Genomic DNA, 18,740 nt, shown 5'->3' with positions numbered 1-18,740 from the left:
CATCTTGCTAATGCCTCTTGATGATGCGCAGAAATAAAGAAAAGCAATAGAACGGAGTGCTTTGCAGCCCACAAAGGAAGCAAGCCCACCACTGTCTGCAAGGAAACCCAAGAAAGCCTCATAAAATCAAACCAGGATCCTTCAGGGTTGGGAAGAGAAAGCACATCATTTGGGAAGGGCATCTGGACCTCGTAGTCCTCCAGGCGTCCCCTTCCCTTTGGGAATTTACTGCTCATTAAAAAGGTGGCTGTTTCTCTGTGGGCCCAAGGCAGTAACAGCCAGAGACGGGGCCGCGCTCCACACTGTCTACCTTGGGTGCCAGGGTAGGACTTTGTTAAGGAAACTGGCAGGTTTATGTGGAATGTTCCCCCGGTGTCTTGAGTAATGATCACTTGAGTATCTCAACAAATGGTTAACTTGGGGTTGGGTTTTCTCTACTGTGTTGAAGGGACACATTATTTATAAAGGAAAAATAGATTTACCTTAGGAAGTCAGATGCCACTTAAAACAAAATTAATCTAACGCATTTAATGACACCTTAAGAAGAGAATTCTTTCTAAAATTATGCCGTGCCTACTAATACCAAAATAGGACCATTTTTGATTAGCTGTTGCTTAGAATTTTTTGTGTTTATGCTGCTTTTCAATCATATGGACAATAGAGATATGACTGCATATATTCAGGGCACTGGAAGCAGATATAATTAGATCTTTTCTAACTTCTGACCCCCATTTTTCAAGCCTAAACGTGGTTCACATGAAGAGACACTCCTGTTGGGAAAATGGGAGATTGGGACTTTGTCCTGGAGCTGCTTTAGACCAGTTAGCTCTGCTTTTCATATCTGCAAAGAGCACTGGAGGGACAAGCCGCCGCTGTCATCCGCATCCCTGAGATCGCCTTCAGTGATGCAGAACCATAACACAACCAGGAGGAAAGGGACCTCCGAGATTCGTTAGACCAAAGTGCTCATTTTGCAGTTGAGGAAGTGGAGACACAGAAAGGGAAAGGATGGTGAGCACTGCTAGTCCGGGGGGGTCTGGCCTGGTTCCCAGGTCATCTAGCTTCCAGAAGGTTCGCTTCAGCATGCCGGCCCTGAGAGGGCACCACCGGGGCCTTGGCGTGACAAGCCAAGAGCTGCCGCCCTGAGAATCGAAAGAGGAAAGGGCATAGTAAAATCACCAGGAAATGGAAACCAGCCAGGGAACTGACGGTTAGACCACGATGGGGTGAGAAAGGGGCCCAAGGAATTAGGGCCTGGGCAGTTAGCATCTTCTTTCCACTGATGGTTTTCCTCCTCCTGGGTTCTTAGCCACCCATTTCTGTGTGTCTTTTAGAACTTGCCTCTTAAACTAAACCAGGGAGCCCATCCTGAGTGGGTTTCCTCTTGAATAGAGAGAGACTGGAAGGGACACTGCTGAGTGGTGGACATAACTTCTCGCAGACCTGCACAAGGTCTCCAGCTTTACAGATTTAAAGCAAAGAACATGCGTACTTAATTACCCAGGGGCCTGTGGCAACAAAGAGGCCACGTGAAAACCGTCTTTGCTGGGATTATGCACAGTACTGCCGCTGTGGCCAGCCCTGGCCTTGGTGGCAGCGGGAGCAGGCAGGAACATTCTCCTGCCAGGTGGCCTTGGGTTCCTTCAGCTGTGAGTAAAGTCTCAGGCCACAGACCTTGAGCTTGGGTGATGCGGGAAGCTGGATGTAATAGGTTCCTCCCCCAGCAGGAGGACTGAGCTGGGGTAGGTGGGAGACGTGTGTGTGTGTGTGTGTGTGTGTGTGTGTGTGTCCGGCCTCCAGCCCTGGAGGAGCAAACCAAGTGAGTGAAATCCTCTTGGGTTCGCGGGCACCCCCGGAAGGATGAAAGGGTGGCATACTGATTCCTAGCTGAGGATTCCTTTAATCACCTGGGTGTCTTTCAAATGCCCATTCATTCACCTGACAAATATTTTTCAAATGCTGATGTCTGCCAAGTCCTGTGTCAGGGCCTGAGGATTCCAAGGTGAGTCACCACGGACATTGTTCCTACCCTCAGGGGAGGAAAAGGGAGTGCTGACGTATCAGAAGGAGACTGCTGGGGGAGGTGGCATCAGACACAAGACCCTCAAGAAGGAGATGGGACTGGACTGAGGGGGTCTTTGCCATGTGGGGGCACCTGGGTAGGCAGATGGCATCTAAACCTGGGAGATAGAGGAGAAGGGGACAAGGGATGTATCAGCCCCACTAAGTGTCCTGCGCCCAACCCCCACCAGCCATTCTGTGATGACCGGGGGAGGCAGGCTGATTTTTCTAGTCCAGGACAGTCCTCTGCTCCACGTACTCCCAGCTCCCCTCCCCCGTGAGATGTGCCCATTCCACACCTTTCCTAGCTCCTCTGCACATGTGGCCAGGTGAGGCAGGGGCGGGGAAAGCAGGGACTGCTTTCTCATTGACCACAGTTAAACATGACTCAGGCTAAGAAGGCCTAAACAGGAAATTAGAGCAAATTATGTAAACGCTAGCCACCAATGTAAGTCTATTGCTCAGTAGCAGGTGGAAGTTTATTTATTTATTTACTTTTAGGTTTTTTTTTGAGAGGAGGTATTTGGTGTATTTATTTATTTATTTTTAGAGGAGGTGCTGGAGATTGAACCCAGGACCTTGTGCATGCTAAACATGCACTCTACCACTTGAGCTATATACCCTCCCCACTATTTTTTTAAAAAAAATTTAATTACTAAAGTATGCATGCCCATTATATATTATTCTTATAGTTTGGAAGGATACAAAGTAAAAGGTGAAAGTTCCTCCTTCTCTCCTTGGCCTCCCTCCTTCAACCCCCTTTGCAAAGGCACCGCTTTTAGTAGCTGGATATAAATCTGTCTGGGCCTCTCTCTATGAATATATAACATTACAATTTTCTAACCAAAGTAGGATGAAGCCATACATATTTATCTGTAAATTGTCATTGTTTCCACCCACACAGTGAGCATCTTTCTCGTTCAGTTGGATCATTATTTTTCACCATTGTGTAAACCTATCATGATGCAGTTATTAGAGCTCCTCCTGATAATTAGGTTTTTTTTTTTCCTACTACAAACAATGCTGCAGTGAAAGTTTGGGGCCTGTGCTAGCGCATGAGGACTGCCATGGGATGAGAGCCTAAAGTGGGGCTGCACTTAAGTCATTGATAGGTATTGCCAGGTTGCCTTCTGTTGACATCAATAATCAATAAACAATCAATAAGAAGAAAGGAAAGAGTTTTATTCGAGCCAAACTGAGAACTAGCCTGGAAGCCTCCTTCCCAGATTACTCTGAGGCGCTGCTCTGGAGGAACATGGCTTCCAGCAGAGTTTTACATCTTGTCAGAACAAAGAAGCATTAACAAGCCAGAGATAAATTTCTTCAAGGTTATAAAAAGAACAGACCAGCACATACAGGCCGAGTCAGCATGGCCCTGGCACCTGGGAAGGGGGCCTTCCCATCAAGGGAGGACCAGCATTGGCATCCTGAGAAGAGGGACATTAATCTTTTTGTTTTTAGCATGGACATTCATTACTTCTGGTCAGTGTGCTCTTTTCTTTAATAATTAAAGCAGATGTACAGTGTACTTGCAAGGCCACAGTCAGGTTATTTTAGTTAGCATAAAATTCAAGTTAACTCATGTATCAAATCAGCCAGCATGACTTCCCTACATGTCACTATGTGAACATTTCTTTTATCACTTCCAACGATACTGCATCAGCTTGTACCAAACAGCATGAGTGCCCCCAGGGAAGAAAAGCGTCCCAAAACTTCTCCTCAGAAGGAGCGGGAAGCCTTTCGGAGGGCAGTTCGGGGTGTGCGGGAGCCCCTGGCTTTGCTCCAGCCTCTGCTCTGTGTGTACGTGGAAGGGGGGGAGGGGGAGGGGAGGGGTGGCAGAGAGGGGGGGCACGCATGCTCTGTGGGGCAGGCTGGCGCCCTGCAGCCCGAGTCTAAGGCCCTCTCTGTCCCCGAGCAGGACGACAAGTACTGGGCGCGGCGGCGGAAGAACAACATGGCAGCCAAGCGCTCCCGGGACGCACGGAGGCTCAAGGAGAACCAGATCGCCATCCGGGCGTCCTTCCTGGAGAAGGAGAACTCGGCGCTGCGCCAGGAGGTGGCCGACCTGCGCAAGGAGCTGGGCAAGTGCAAGAACATCCTGGCCAAGTATGAGGCCAGGCACGGGCCCCTGTAGGGACAGTGGCTTCCCGGCTGAGAGCACCGCACTCGACCGACCTTTCTGACATCAGCACTTTACCAGGCGCATCAACACAACGGACTCACAATCTGTGTGTATGTGTGTGTGTGAGATTGTGTTTGTGCCCATGTATGGGGTGTGTGTGCGTGTGTGTGTGTGCGCGCGCGCGTGTATGCGCGCCCGCGTCCCTTTGCACTTGCCATTTTGATAGCCCTCCATCATCCTTTAGCTCCCAAAATGAAAGGTGCCATGTTTTTACTGGACCGCAGAGACCTCTCGTGGATTTTCCTGCCCCTCCCTTCTCCTCCGCGCCTGCCCTTTCAGCGATGCTTCATGTCGGCTCCTACCTACTCTCCCAGGACCCTCCGCTTGGACCCACTCCGAGGGGGCCCTGGCGAAATAGTAGATCTCGGTTTTCCAGACCGTAAGCTCTTGTTCTGTCGAATCTGAAAGTTACCATGCTAACGAGGTGCACAGAATAACTTCGCACTACCCTGCGGCTCTCTTCAGTTATAGGTTGCTTTCCTCATATTTTCAGTTTTGGTGATAATCGTCTTCAAATTTAAAGTGCTGTTTAGATTGATTAAATCCCATATTTACTTACTGCTGTCTACTAAGTTTCCTTTTATCTCTACCGACCCCAGTAAGTAAGAGTACTATTATAGAACACAGAGTGTGTTTTTGCACTGTCTGTACCTAAAGCAATAATCCTATTGTACGCTAGAGCATGCTGCCTGAGTATTACTAGTGGACGTAGGATATCTTCCCTACCTAAGAATTTCAGTGTCTTTTAAAAAAGCAAAAATTACAGTAATGCATTTGAGCATGCCCAGAACATCCCCAGGACAGGGAAGCAGAGGGAAATGCCAGGTCTAAGAACGAGAGGTTAACTCATCAATACACAGCCGAAAAATGCATCTTGGAACAGCTTTTGACATTGATGTGTTGGCTTTTTTTCCTCCCCTTTCCCACATCCCCTACCCTCCACTTTTCTAGTTAATTTTTTCCATATCCCTCTTGATATGCAGTACAACTCAATCACTTAAGATTCAGTTTTCTCCATTTTTTGTAGTATATATATTTTTGTGGATTATACCTTGTTTTGAAAATCAGTCAATTAAGTTAATAAGTTGATGTTTTGTAAAACCCTTTTTTCTAGTGGTGTCATTTTTTGAATGCTTCATAAATTAATGACTCTGGAGCTTATGTTTCTTATTCTGTTTGCTTTTGAACGTATGTCCTCTTATAAAGTGGACTTCTGAAAAATGAATGTAAAAGACACTGGTGTATCTCAGAAGGGGATGGTGTTGTCACAAACTGTGGTGAAGCCAATCAATTTACATGTTTACTGTAGACCAAAAGGAGAGATTGTTAAATTGTTTAATGTTTATACAGAGTAATTATAGGAAGTTCTTTTTGTACAGTATTTTTCAGATATAAATACTGACAATGTATTTTGGAAGACATATATTATATATAGCAAAGAGAAAAGGAAAAACTATTCCATGTTTTAAAGTTATATAGCAAAGATATATATTCATCAATGTTGTACAGAAAAGAAGTGCTTGGGGCTTTCTGAAGTCTTTAATATTTTAAGCCTATCACTGACACATCAGCATGTTTTCTGCTTTAAATTAAAATTTTATGACAGTATCGAAGCTTGCTGTGACGAATTCTGCTCTAAAGTATATCAGGAGCTTTCTTACTTCCTATTAGGCCTCAGAAAGAAGTTGGTTAACGTCATCCAAAAACACAAAATGGATGTTAGTCAAATATTTATTGGATGATACTGTGTTTTTTAGGAAAAGCATCTGCCACAAAAATGTTCATTTCAAAATTATGAGTTCCTGGAATGGAATATCACTGCAGGCATCCCAAACAATTCTGTTCTCCTCTGTGGGCACGTGCATCTTACCCAGTATAAGGTTGATATCGGTGCTATGTGTGTGGTTCATAATTCGATAGATGTTTCGAATTTAAAGACGACCGTTCTATTGTTTCACTGACTTGTGTTATGTCAAAAGATCCTGCTGTTGCAAATATTTTCTGCTAGATTAAAGTACCCTTCTGTTGGTGGGATTTCCTAGTTTCCTGCCTCCAGAGTATCTAATTCTTTGATGACCTGGTGGTCTCCTTGTCAGTGCATCAGTAGTGCTTCTCTAACAGTGTCATGGTCTTGGGAAACCTGACTAGTAGGATGCCCCTACTGTGTCCATTTTGTCCCAAGCTACAGATTATAGTGGAAGATGGGAGAGCATTAGAGTTGAAATATGTTGTTCATGGCTAATAAAATAAACAAACCTTTGGCAAGCTTAGGCAGAAAGGAGTAAGTGACATTCAGAAAGAGACACACGCGGACACAGAGTTGGCCTTTTTATAGGCAAAGAGACTAACTGAGGCAGAATTGCAACATGGCAGGATCACTAAAACAGAAACAAATGATGCCTTTAAGTGGAGAGGTGTTGAAGGATTGCACCGTAGACCATCCAAATTCATTGAAGTACAAAATGGTAGCTGGAAAAAACCATTTGAGCACTAGTCTTTCTGAAATTTGGTTGTTTGTATCAAATGAGAATTACAATCATGTTTCCTGCAGAAAAAAAAATTAAAAGATCATAATAAAACTTACTCTTTGGCCTGCCAGGGGAGGTTTCAGAAACCTACCTCGTCTTAAAAATTTTTAAACTTTGGAGTCTGTACAGGTGCCTTATATGTAGGTCATTGTCACCACATGAACAGGAGTGCTCACCCCTGGACTCACTGCCTTCTGTCCAGGGCAGTTAACTAGTAAATAAGTCAGTTCTGCTAAATGGCGTGGGAAGCTGTGGCCCAATTTGGAAATACTTGGATCATCTGGGGTCAGATGAGTTCTGCAGACTGCAGCTATTAAAAGAGTCCTGTTGTCATTTTTCACCTTTTCATCATAAGCATCTCTCAGAGATTAATTACTTGGCCATTAAAAATGAATCCAAGTCATATTATGCCAACATCATTTAGACGTGATTTGGTATGAGCGGCCTAGGACTTCCTGACAAGGTCACAGCATCCTTTCTTTTGACTAGACTTGCAAAGAAAGGCTTAATTTGGTCAGCTTATCCTACTTGGGCTAGATTGAGGACATATGTAGGGAGTGGGAGGGCTCCAAGTGATCACTTCCTCTTCTGGGGAGAGTGGCCACCTTTGGACCATTCAGAACCCACAGTGGGCAAGATCATGATAGGCCTTTTATCTTCAAGTATAACAGGGCCTCTGTCAAACCGTCCCTTGACCTTGAAGCAGAAGGACCACTGGTTTGAAGAGCACTCAGACGGAATTCTGGCATTGGGTGGAGAGGAAGCTGTAGCCCAGAGGTTCCTTCCAACTCACTGGTTTTGTGAGGGAATTGACAATAGTTCTAAATGTACGTTTAAAAGATCTTGGGTCTGTTTTCAGAAAAGTCAAGAAGAATTTTAAGTAGAGTCCCTCCCACCCCCTTCTACTATAAAGTGAAACAAAAGACATTCTGTAAAGTGCAAAGTAGTTTATCTACTTCCCCCCTAATGTTCCTTTTAGGAAAACTCAAAACTTTATCTGAGTTAATCAGAGCAATCCCAGAAGATGGTGGACACCTTCTGCTCTCAGTCTGCCAGCTTCCTGCCGAGGGCTCCTAGCCCCCCACTGGAGAGGCCAAGAACGCCTCTAGGTTTTCTCTACAATTAATAATGTCATTTTAAAAAAAAAAAAAACAAGCAAAGCCATGTCCTCAAATTTGATCCATTGGTTTGGCAACCAATGTCAGTACATGTTACAGAGGGCCAAGTGTATGTAGAAGAACGTGTGTGTGTGTGTGTGAGTAGTTAAGACATAAAATCTTTCATTTTGGAGCACCTTCCCAAACATGACAGTAATCCACCATTATCCTTTTTGGCAACACCACAAAGATCGCATCTGTTAAACAGGTACAAGTTCACTTGAGGTCAGTTTAATTGTACACCATGGCATTGGTGGTGTTTATGCTGTTAAGTCCAAACCTTTATCTGTGTGTTATTCTTAATGTTTAATAAACTTTGAATTATTTCCTGTCTTTCATGTATTATTGTTGACAGACTCTGTCAGATTCTGTTCCCAATTCTATCACCAAAAGGCCATTTATAGAGATTAATTACATAGATGATAAAATAATACTAAATAATTAATGATAAATTGACACTTTTTGAGTACTTAAGTGTCAGACCCTGTGCTAAACACTCACATGGGATATTTTATTTAACCTCATGTCAACCGTATGAGGTAAGGACAATTGTTATCTCCATTTACTGAAGAGGACATAGAAGGTTCACAAGGTTGAGTAGCTCGTGGAAGTGACAGAAATAAATTCTGATCCATCAAATGCACATCATTTAAAGTGGTAGTTTCCCAAAAACTCGCCCAAAGACAGTTTTCTCGTTGCACATACAAGAATCTTCTGGGAACATATTACAAGAACACAGATCCACTGATTCTGAATCAGTAGATCTGGGGTGCGGCGTGGAAATCTGAATTGTTTAAAAACTCTCAGCTAACTGTCATGTGTGACCAAGTAATTAGAGCCAAGGATTTACAGACTTGACCTTAATTTGAGTTCACCACCCTTAAAGGATTCATGTAAAAGCTTCAAAACTTCCATAATTATCTGAAATTATATGTACCTTTCTGTGTAAAAATATAAAAAAAGAAAGGCCTTAAATAGGACCTTAAAAAAGCAGTATAGGAGGGAAGTGTATAGCTCAGTGGTAGAGTGCCTGCTTACCATGCATGAGTTCCTGGGTTCAATCCCCAGTACCTCTTCCATTAAAAATAAATAAATACATCTAATTACCTCCAAAATATATATATATATATATATATATATTTTCTGTACAGGAGAGTCATAGCTTGCCCCCACCTCCCCCAAGGACTCTGTGACGCAAGATGGAATAAAACACTGTGAATTACAGGAAGGCGGATGTGGTGGTTCTCAGCCCAGGCAGCCCATTAGAGTCACCTGGGAGCTCAAAACACTGGCACTGCATGGGCTGCAGCCGAGGCCAAGGAGCTCAGCATCTCTGGCATGAGAGAAGGAGGCTCTGTGGTGGGGAGCTCAATGATTCAAATCTGTCGCTTAGCGGGTGTGTGACCTTCAACAGCTACTAAGAATTTTTGAACCTAAATCTCCATCTGTGAAATGAAGGTCAGTTCTCCATCTCCGAGTGTTGTAGGGAGAACTGATGACATGACAAATGCCTGGTCTCTGGCGTATCATTGGCCTTCAATAAATAACTGTCTCAGGGTCCCAGGGAGAAGAGTTTGTGCCTGGAGCACTTTTTCCAGTTCAATATTTCAGACCATTTGTTCCCTCAAAGAAGGCAGAAAACAATTCTCAGAAGAAAGGATAGGTGGCTGGTGGTGAGGGAACAGGTGATGCCCCTGCAGAGGTGTGGTCCCTACTGTGACGTCCCTAGTAGATCAGAGCTTCATCCACAGGTTGGGGGATGTCCATCCAGGTGGCACCTTCCAATTTCAGCAGCTACAAGTTAGGGTTCTGCTCTGTTTCATCATCAAACACATTTGTTCTTTCTCAGAAGAGTAGGTACAATGACCTTCCGATTCTCTTTGAGCAACTGATTATATATTTTTGGCATCTCCAAATCTCTTAGAGGAAGTGACTGCTTCTCCATACCTGGAGAGACTTCTGACTCTGGGATGGCAGGAACCGAGGTGAAGCCCAGCTGTGTCGATGCCCAGTCACTCATAAGCCCTCAGTCAACTGCTACCCTCAGGATGGCTTTTTTACTCACATTTAAACACAATAAACCACCCAACCACCAAGCCCCTCTCTTCAAACACAGGAATTCCGTTCCCTCTTTGAAAATCACTAGCTTAGAAGTCTCTTTGGGCACCATAGTCAAGAACCGGTGGGAATTATTAGAATCTCGCCTTTGTGGTCAGGAGATGGCTTCTTGGTATTAAATCTGAAGGACTCGACAGAGGAGAAAAACCTGAGCGAGGAAGGTGGTAAGCGCCCCCTGCCTCTCTGGACTTTAAGTCAGTGAGGACTTGGGTCCAAAGGCCCCTCTCTGACTTCTTTTCATCCTGCAAAGCCTGGCACAAATGGAAAAGCTAAAAGGTATGGAGCCCTACACCCCATCCCTGCCTCATCTCATGTAATTCTTAGTCTATGAAATAGGTACAATAGTTTCCCTGTTTTACAGATGAAGAAACAGGTTCATGGAAATGAAGTAAGCAGAAGTTAAACCCAGACAGGAAATGTGACTCCAGAGTTTGTGTTCTGTGTTACAACTTATGGCTTAAATTAGGGGCTTGGCAAAGGCAAAAGGCAACTACTATGGCTAGGAGGGTGAGCCTGGAGCTGGCAAACCTGGACTTAAATCCCACGTCTATTATTTGCTATCTGTGTAACCATAGATAATGCACCAAGTTGCCCTGAGTTTTATCTGCTCTCCTTCTAGGGTTGTTATTAGGATTAAATGATAACATGCATTTAAAACACTTAGATCACACCTCTCCAAGGTTGAGAAATGTAACTAACCTACCTAAAAATACAAACAGAAAGATAGACAATATGAAGTGGCAGAGGAATATCTCCCAGGCCAAGGCACAAGGTAAAATCCCAGAAGAAATAAGTGATGAGGAATTAGGCAATTTATCTGAGAAAGAGTTTAAAGTAATGATGACCAAGATGTTCAGAGAACTCAAGAGAAGTATAGATGCTCAGAGCAAAGGTTTTAGCAGAGTTGAAAAATATAAAGAATCCCCAAACAGAGTTGAAGAATAAAATCACTGAAATGAATAACACACCAGAAGGAACCAAGAATAGACTAAATGAGGCAGAAGAATGGATCAGTGAGCTAGAAGATAGATTAGTGGAAATCACTACTGCAGAACAGAAAAAAGAAAAAAGAATGAAAAGAAATGAGGATAGTTTAAGATAATTCTGGGACAACAAGAAGTGCATTAATATTTGCATTACAGGGGTCTCAGAAAAAGAAGAGAGAAATGACCTGAGAAAAATTTTGGAGAGATAATAACCAAAAAATTCCCCAACTTGGGAAAGGAGACAGTCATCCAAGTCCAAGAAGCACAGAGAGTTCCACCCAGAATCAACCGAAAGAGGAACACACCAAGGCACACAGTAATCAAATTGACAAAAATTAAGGGTAAGGAGAAAATATTAAAATTAGCAAGAGAAAAGCAACAAATAACATACAAGGGGACTCCCATAGGGTTATTAGCTGATTTTTCAGCAGAAATTGAAAAATCTACAGGCCAAAAGGGAGTGGCACGATATATTTAAAGTGATGAAAGGGAAAAACTTGCAACTCAGAATACTCTATCCAGCAAAGCTCTCGTTCAGATTTGATGGAGAAATCAAAAGCGTCACAGATAAACAAAAGCTAAAAGAATTCAGCATCACCAAACCAGATTTACAACAAATGTTAAAGGAACTTCTCTAGTCATCAAACCTTAAGAAAAGAGAACAAAAAGAAAAAAGAAAAAAAATCCTACAAAAGACTACTTTGGCAATTTGGGGTCTTTTATGGTTCCATATAAATTTTGGAATTTTTTGTTCTAGTTCTGTGAAAAATGTGAGTATTTTGACAAGGATTGCATTGGATCTGTAGATTGCTTTGGGTAGTATGGATGGCCATTCTGATAATGTTGATTCTTCTAATCCATGAGCATAAGATATCTTTCCATTTCTTTATATCATCTTCAGTTTCCTTCATCAATGTTTTACATTTTTCAGAGTATAGGTAACCTCCTTGGTTAAGTTTATTTCTAGGTATTTTGTTGGTTTTGGTGCAATGGAAATGTTTATGCCAGTTATAAAATTCTGGTTTTTGAAGTGAAAAAAAAGTGAATGAAGGGCCACAAATGGCAAAATATGCTTCTTTTTATGGGTGAGTTGTATTCCATTACATATATATGCTACATCTTTTTTATCAATTCATCTATTGATATGAACTTGGGATACTTCCATATCTTGGCAATTATAATGCTGCCATTAACAGTGGGGTGTATGTATCTTTTTGAATTAATGTTTTTGTTTTTCTCAGATATATGCTGGGCCATACAACGGTTTTATTTTTTAGGTTTTTGAGAAACCTCCATATTATTTTCCATAGTGGCTGCACCAATTTACATGCCCACCAACAATGTACATCGGCTCTCTTTTCACCACATCCTTGCCAACATTTGTTATTTATGTTCTTTTTGATGACAGCCATTCTGACAGGTGTAAGCTGATGTCTCATTGTGGTTTTGATGTGTATTTCCCTGATATTAGTGATGTTGAGCACTGTTCATGCCCCTGTTCACCATCTGCATTTCCTCCTTTGGAAAAATGTCTGTTCAGTTCTTCTGCCCACCTTTTAAACGGGCTGGTTTGTTGCTTGGTTTTTAATTGAAGTACAGTTGATTTAAAATGTTGTATTAGTTTCTGGTGTACAGCATGAATGGACTTGGAGGGCATTATGCTGAGTGAAAAAAGTCAGACAGAGAAAGACAGATACTGTAAGATATCACTTTCATGTGGAGTCTAAAAAAATGCAACAAACTAGTGAATATAACAGAAAAGAAACAGGCTCACAGATGTAGAGAAGGAACTAGTGGTCACTAGTGGGGAGAGGGAAGGGAGAGGGGCAGGGTGGAGGTGGAAGATTAAGAGGTACAAGCTATTAGGTATAAAATAAGCTGCAAGGATGTATTGTACAATGTGGGGAATACAGCCAATATTTTACAATAACTATAAATAGAGTGTAACCTAACATACTTCAATTTAAAAATATAATATTATAAAATAAATTAATTAATAAAAATTTAAAAAACACTTAGATCAATTTCCATAGTGGAATAGGAATTCAACAAAGATTTGCTTTTTATGATAATAATAGTAGTCATTAAATATTGCTTGATTGGATTTCACTAGTGATGTGTCACAATAGAGCCAGACTATATATCTTGTATTTTGGTGGGTGCATTTTTATTCTGCAAACACTTGATTCAAAAGCCACTCCTATGTTTGGGCGACATCCCTGTTTTATGGAAGAGTGAACAGGGGAGAGAGTGTGACAGACCACTTTAGGAGCCAATTATGTTTCTGAGATTGATGTTATTAATATGAAATTCATATTTTAAGCCAACTATGTTGCCTCTGATATTATGGGGATCTTGGAGACCTTTACTTTCGTGAATGTACTGAACGGTACTGAAAGGGCGACCCTTACAGTGTGAGGAGAGGGTCCCACTCACACAGAGATGAGAAGTCATGGGTGGTTCCTAAGGGTCTTCCATTAGCTTCTGCCTTCAGGCCTGCCCCAGTCTCCCCTCTCTATCTATCTGTCTGTCTATCTGTCTATCTACCTACCAAACTAGCTACCTAACTATCATTTGTCCATCTTTTTTTAGCTCCTGCTAATCACATGTAGAGCCAGGCCCAGCCCCCCACGGTCCATGACAAGGGTGAGAAATATGTCAGTTGCTTACTAAACCCATTCCTTTTCCTTCTAGACATTCACCTAGACCACCTTGTGCAGCACCCCCCTTGCATTTGGTGTGGTCAACAGAATATGAGCAGGAGTGATCCCAGATGTCACGTCATGACTGGCCCACAAACATTGCCACATAACCTTCTCCTCTCTTCTGGCTCCAGCGGACGGCCTGACAAGGTGGAGACTAAGAAAGAAGGGACCTAGGTCCCTGAGTCACTGAGCAGTTACATGAGGGATGAAAAACTTTCTCTGTGCTAAACTTTTCAGATACTGGGGTTGATTGCTGCAGGGACCAGCCTACCCCCATACGAGAACCTTCCTGTGAAGCCCAGCCTCCTTATCTGAGGTCTTCACATCTTTGCCAGCTTCCTCCCCAGGCTGGGAAGTAGAGGAGGGTCCCTGGTTGGAATCCAGGCTCATTGCCTCTCACATACAGGACTTTGGAGTTTTCCCACCTCCTGGACAGAACTCCCACCCTGGTTTGGCCCACCCTGTTGGGCTGGACCTTCAGAATATCACTGCCTGCCTCTTGCCTCAGTTTTTCCTGCATTTGAACAGTGTCCAGAGCTGTCCTGTTGCTATTCGGGGGGACCAGCCTCTCCATCCAGGTCAGCTTTACTAGTTTTCACCCCTCCCTGCCCAGACTCTCCCCCGGCCACCTGGTCCCTCCTCCATCCCTCACCCCAGATATGCAGATACTTACCTAGAAATGAAGCCTAACAGTTTGTAAGCACTGATCTTCCCATTTTTTGAACTCACATACTCCCTAAAATTCTTTTTAAACCATAAACCCACATTGAACATTAGAAAGCTGCCCTCAAAATTTTTTTCATCACAAGTAGAAATAGTTGCCAAAAGGGCAATATTTAGTTGCTTCTAAATATCAGCCTTTTAATAAAGCATGACACGGCCCTTAACGTAGCCAATGAGGTACCAAAACCTAAGTGAGGTGATATCTGCCAGCATCCATTTGAAAAATGCCATTGGAATTTGTACGCCACTCCTTTTCCCCTCAAATTTATTATTTCCATTGTATTTTCCCCTCATTGAATTTGTTTCTAACATTATATATTTTTCTGCTTGAAAGTCTTGTATCGACTCTCCATGTTTTTCAGCCATAAAACCATATCTATCGACTGAGATTATTTTTATTCTCTCTGAACATAAGACTCCAAAAGTTTAAAAAATATTTCCCTAGGTGTAACTTGCAGTTCCCTTTATTGCTACTATGCAACTGATCAAAACCACGCGCATGTTAAATTTTTTGGTGCACTTACTGACCTTAGAAAGCAAAGCTTTAATAGAATTGCATATCTAGGGAGACGGACGCGGGAGATTGTGCTGCCTTGACAACCAAAGACTTTAAAGACAGTCAACTTCCTCATCATTGCCTAGTGCCCCAAGTATTTACACCTGGAACAGAGCCCCCCATAAGTAAGACTTAGGGTGGGCGGGAAGTATGCTCATCCTGGGTAAGGTGTGAGGAGTATGACTTTGAAAGGACAGGAAAGAAAAGGAGAAACAGCATGAGGACTTATCAACAAGCACTTTCTGGCATGGGGGGATAGCACGCCACTAAACTGACTACACGTCAATAATAAATAAGTAAGTAAGTAAATAAATAAATAACCTAATTAACCACCCCCCCCACCAAGAAAGAAAGAAAGATAGAAAGAAAGAAAGAAAGAAAGAAAGAAAGGGAAAGAAAGAAAGAAAGAAAGGAGAAAGGAAGGAAGGAAGGAAAGAAGGAAAGAAAGAAGGAAGAGAAAAGAAAAGAAAGAAAAGAAAAGAAAAGAAAAGAAAAGAAAAGAAAAAAGAAAAGAAAAAAAAGAAAAGAAAAAACAAGCACTTTCTGGGGCAGATTCGTTTAAGAAAAAGTATGTAGAAGTTGAGGAACTAGAAATTCCCTTAAAATTTGCCTCTGCACACATAACCCATTAGTTACATGGCTCCTCTGATCTGAAGATTGTGCTAGCTCAAAGCAGGGTATTTGAGTGGAGGGGGGTAGGGAGCAGGATGGTCATTTGGTCAAGTCCTACATTTTTGAAAGGTCTCAAATTAGGATATGTGATTTGTTACCAAATACATGTACATTCACAGAGATAGAATGGCAATTTTGGGAGTCATTTTCTTTGGCACTACTTCATCTTTTGAAATATCCCTAAAAATCCATAAAATAGAAGTGGCCCCCTAGCCTCCCTCACTCTTTGATGGGGAACAGGATGGGTTTGGGAGAGCTCCACAGGGAAGGTGATGGTTGAGCTGAGTGAGGAAAAGCAGGAGTTTGTCAGGAAAAGATGGGGAGGGACATTCCAGGCAGCAGCACAGAGGTGAGAGAAACCAGAACCCTCCTAGGGTGAAGCATCGTTGGATCACAGGGTCCGAAGGGGAGCATGGTGGAAAATGAAGTACGGCCAGACCATGGATGTCCCTGCATATCCCTCCAAGGCCTTTGGCCTTCAGCCTGATCAGGGGAATGACATAAGCATATTCCTGTATTAGAAAGATTATCCTGGCAGCTACATGGAAGATGGATGCAAGGAATCAGGAAGAGTTGGAGGGTGAGGGAGTTTCCTACAATAGTCTCGCAATAAGGCTTTAGGGATGAGACGGATGGATAGATTAGGGATCTTGGTAGAAGAGTCAAGGACAGCTCTCAGGTTTCATTACATGAGCTCAGTCAATAGATGGCTTACAGCCAAGGATGGATGCACAGAAGGATCATCTCGGGGAGCTCGTAAAGACACCTCTGCCTGCACCGCCCAGAGATGTGCAGCCTCTGGTGTGGAAGACCAGCCTGATTTGTGGTCTGACAGAACTCTCCTAGTTGAGTCTCCCCTGCACACCCCTGACTATCAAAACACCCTGAGAGGGATGTGGATCTGAGGCTGTAGTCTTCACCTTTCACTTAAAGAAACCAAGGCTCAAAGAATTCTGAAACCAGAATCTGCTGGGGTAGGTGGAACGCAGGCATCAGCAGTGATTCCAACTGCAGCTTGTGAATTAGTGATCTAAGGCTTTGGGGTTGAATTAAACCTGGACTCAAACCCTGCATCTCTGACATTCATTTATTCGATAAATGGATACTCATTGAGCGATCACTATGAAGAAGGTCTTTTCAGCTAGTAACATGGTACTTAATTTTTCTGAGCCTCACAGTCATTTAATGCTGTCTTAATACTGTGTGCATTAAACAAGGTAACATTTATAAAGCACCTGGCAACTTGGAATATTAGACACTCAGCAAGTATTAGTTTCTTCCCTCTCGTTGCCCACCTCCACCTTTCCTTGACCTTGCAGGAGGTACCCAGGGTTTGTGTCCTCATTCTGGCCTTTGAAAGTCAGATGAGTAACACAGACATAATAAAACATGATGAGACCATTTAGCACTTTTGTCCCTTAGGCTAGATTTACTTGTAAGATTCCTACACTGACATATTAGAAGAGAGGGAATGAATTAAGAAAGAATCTTGGAGAATCTCTCATCTACTAACCTTCTTTTAAGATGAGAAATCAAGTATTTGCTGGTGGAGCCTGGAGTCCACCCTACGCTGGCGAACTCCCAGTCTAGTGCTCCTGCTGTAACATCAACCTTCCCCCTAAGAACCATCATCACATCCTTAATTTTCCACTCCAAGATGAACTGGTAACGGAGCATCACAGAATTTTGTACTTGGTGATCAGCACTAATTTCTGAAAGCTTCCACAAATCAGCATGTACTTAGTAAAACCAGAATTCTTGCTTTACTAACATGACTCAACTTCTTCTAAATGTACCAACTCCCCAAACAGGTAGCAGTCCCTGAGCCACTTCTCTCTAGAAACTCTGTACCACCCCTGAAAATGAGTCCCAGGATGCAAAGATTCAGAAATCCAGGCCCTTCAGTGTGAACCCGCAGGCCCCGGCCAGCTGGGAACTGTGCACTTTTCCCAGCTAGTAGGTGGCTCCCAGCATGAGTCACAAGGTCCAGTGACATTCCAGGTTTCTTCTGCCCTGGCAGCCTCCTGTGACTTGGGAAGCGGGTGAGAGAAGAGGGGAGGTCTCTTCCTGAACTTCTCACACGAGGAAGATGCTCTCAGGGAAGGAAGTCTTCCTTCCGCTCGCCGAGGCTCCTGAAGCGTCTGAACACCTTTGCATCGCAGGATGGTAGCTCATCTGTTTCTCATTCGGGTCCTTTCAGTAACCCTACAAGGTGCTCGGGGTAGAATAAACAAGGAAACTGAGGGCTGGCAAGAGCAAGCCTCATCCAAGTTCAGAGAGGAGCGGGCAGCCTGAACTATGTCCCCAGGGGGAGCGGGGAGGGTGTGCTGACCGCAGCCCATCACCGTCTCCTCAACACCCAGCAAACATGCCCCAACCTCCTCAGCTTTAATTAATGAATTTTGAATAATTTTTAAAATGCCTCTACCAGGGTGCTGACTCCCAACCCACCACCTCTGAGATCAGATTAGGATTCAGAAGAGAGAAGCCGCTGAGCCAGGACTGCCTTCCCTAAAAATCAGTCTTCCCCATCTCTGTCCTTCCTTCGTCTCTGCTTCCTGACTTTTCTGTTCATACCTTTGAAGGCCAGAAAACAAGCCCTTTGACAAGGCCTCTGCGACAGCCCAGAGATCCCTCTCCCTGTCTCCAGCCCTCCCCACCTCCCGCCTGGGCAGCCTTGCAGAGAACCCATCACCCTCCTTTCAGGTGCCCCTGCCTCCCTGCTGCCTCCCCAGAACTACAGAGGGAAGCGGACACACACAAAAGCCTCAGGAGAAGGTACCCTTAAAAGACCAAAGTGCCTTTCTTTCTTTTGAAAGAAGATTAATCTCTGAAGTAGAGGAAAAGTGATTTAAAAAAGGAGACGGGGGTGGGTGAGCAGAAAGGGGAGGAGACTCCCCTCCCTTGGCCTCACAATTCTTCGTGGGATGCTGGGGTTCGAGCTATTTGTGCCCTGGGATGGTCGTCCTCTGCCTTCCTCTCTCCCCCACCCGCTAGCTCTCCCCTCCCCCACTCCCTCCATCTCCCTTCTCACTTCCCTCCCTTGGGTGCT

The 18,740-nt window shown here is 43.6% G+C and overlaps 1 protein-coding gene and 1 non-coding gene across 2 annotated transcripts in view; both read left to right on the top strand.

Moving 5' to 3' along the window:
• HLF (HLF transcription factor, PAR bZIP family member) overlaps positions 1-8,261 on the top strand; it is a 51,667-nt gene extending 43,406 nt beyond the window's left edge. The window contains exon 5 of the mRNA XM_072938609.1: positions 3,980-8,261. Coding sequence (XP_072794710.1) covers positions 3,980-4,195 — 216 coding nt within the window. The 3' untranslated portion in view covers positions 4,196-8,261. The remainder of the gene's footprint in view (positions 1-3,979) is intronic.
• A 669-nt stretch (positions 8,262-8,930) lies between these two features.
• Positions 8,931-9,007, top strand: TRNAG-ACC (transfer RNA glycine (anticodon ACC)). Its single transcript has one exon. It is a non-coding gene; the product is annotated as a tRNA-Gly (tRNA).
• The last annotated feature ends 9,733 nt before the right edge of the window (positions 9,008-18,740 follow it).

The sequence above is a fragment of the Vicugna pacos genome, chromosome 16, assembly GCF_048564905.1.
Source record: "Vicugna pacos chromosome 16, VicPac4, whole genome shotgun sequence".
Taxonomy (NCBI): Eukaryota; Metazoa; Chordata; class Mammalia; order Artiodactyla; family Camelidae; genus Vicugna; species Vicugna pacos.
Note: the sequence above shows the minus strand (reverse complement) of the source record. Positions and strands in the feature narration are given on the sequence as shown.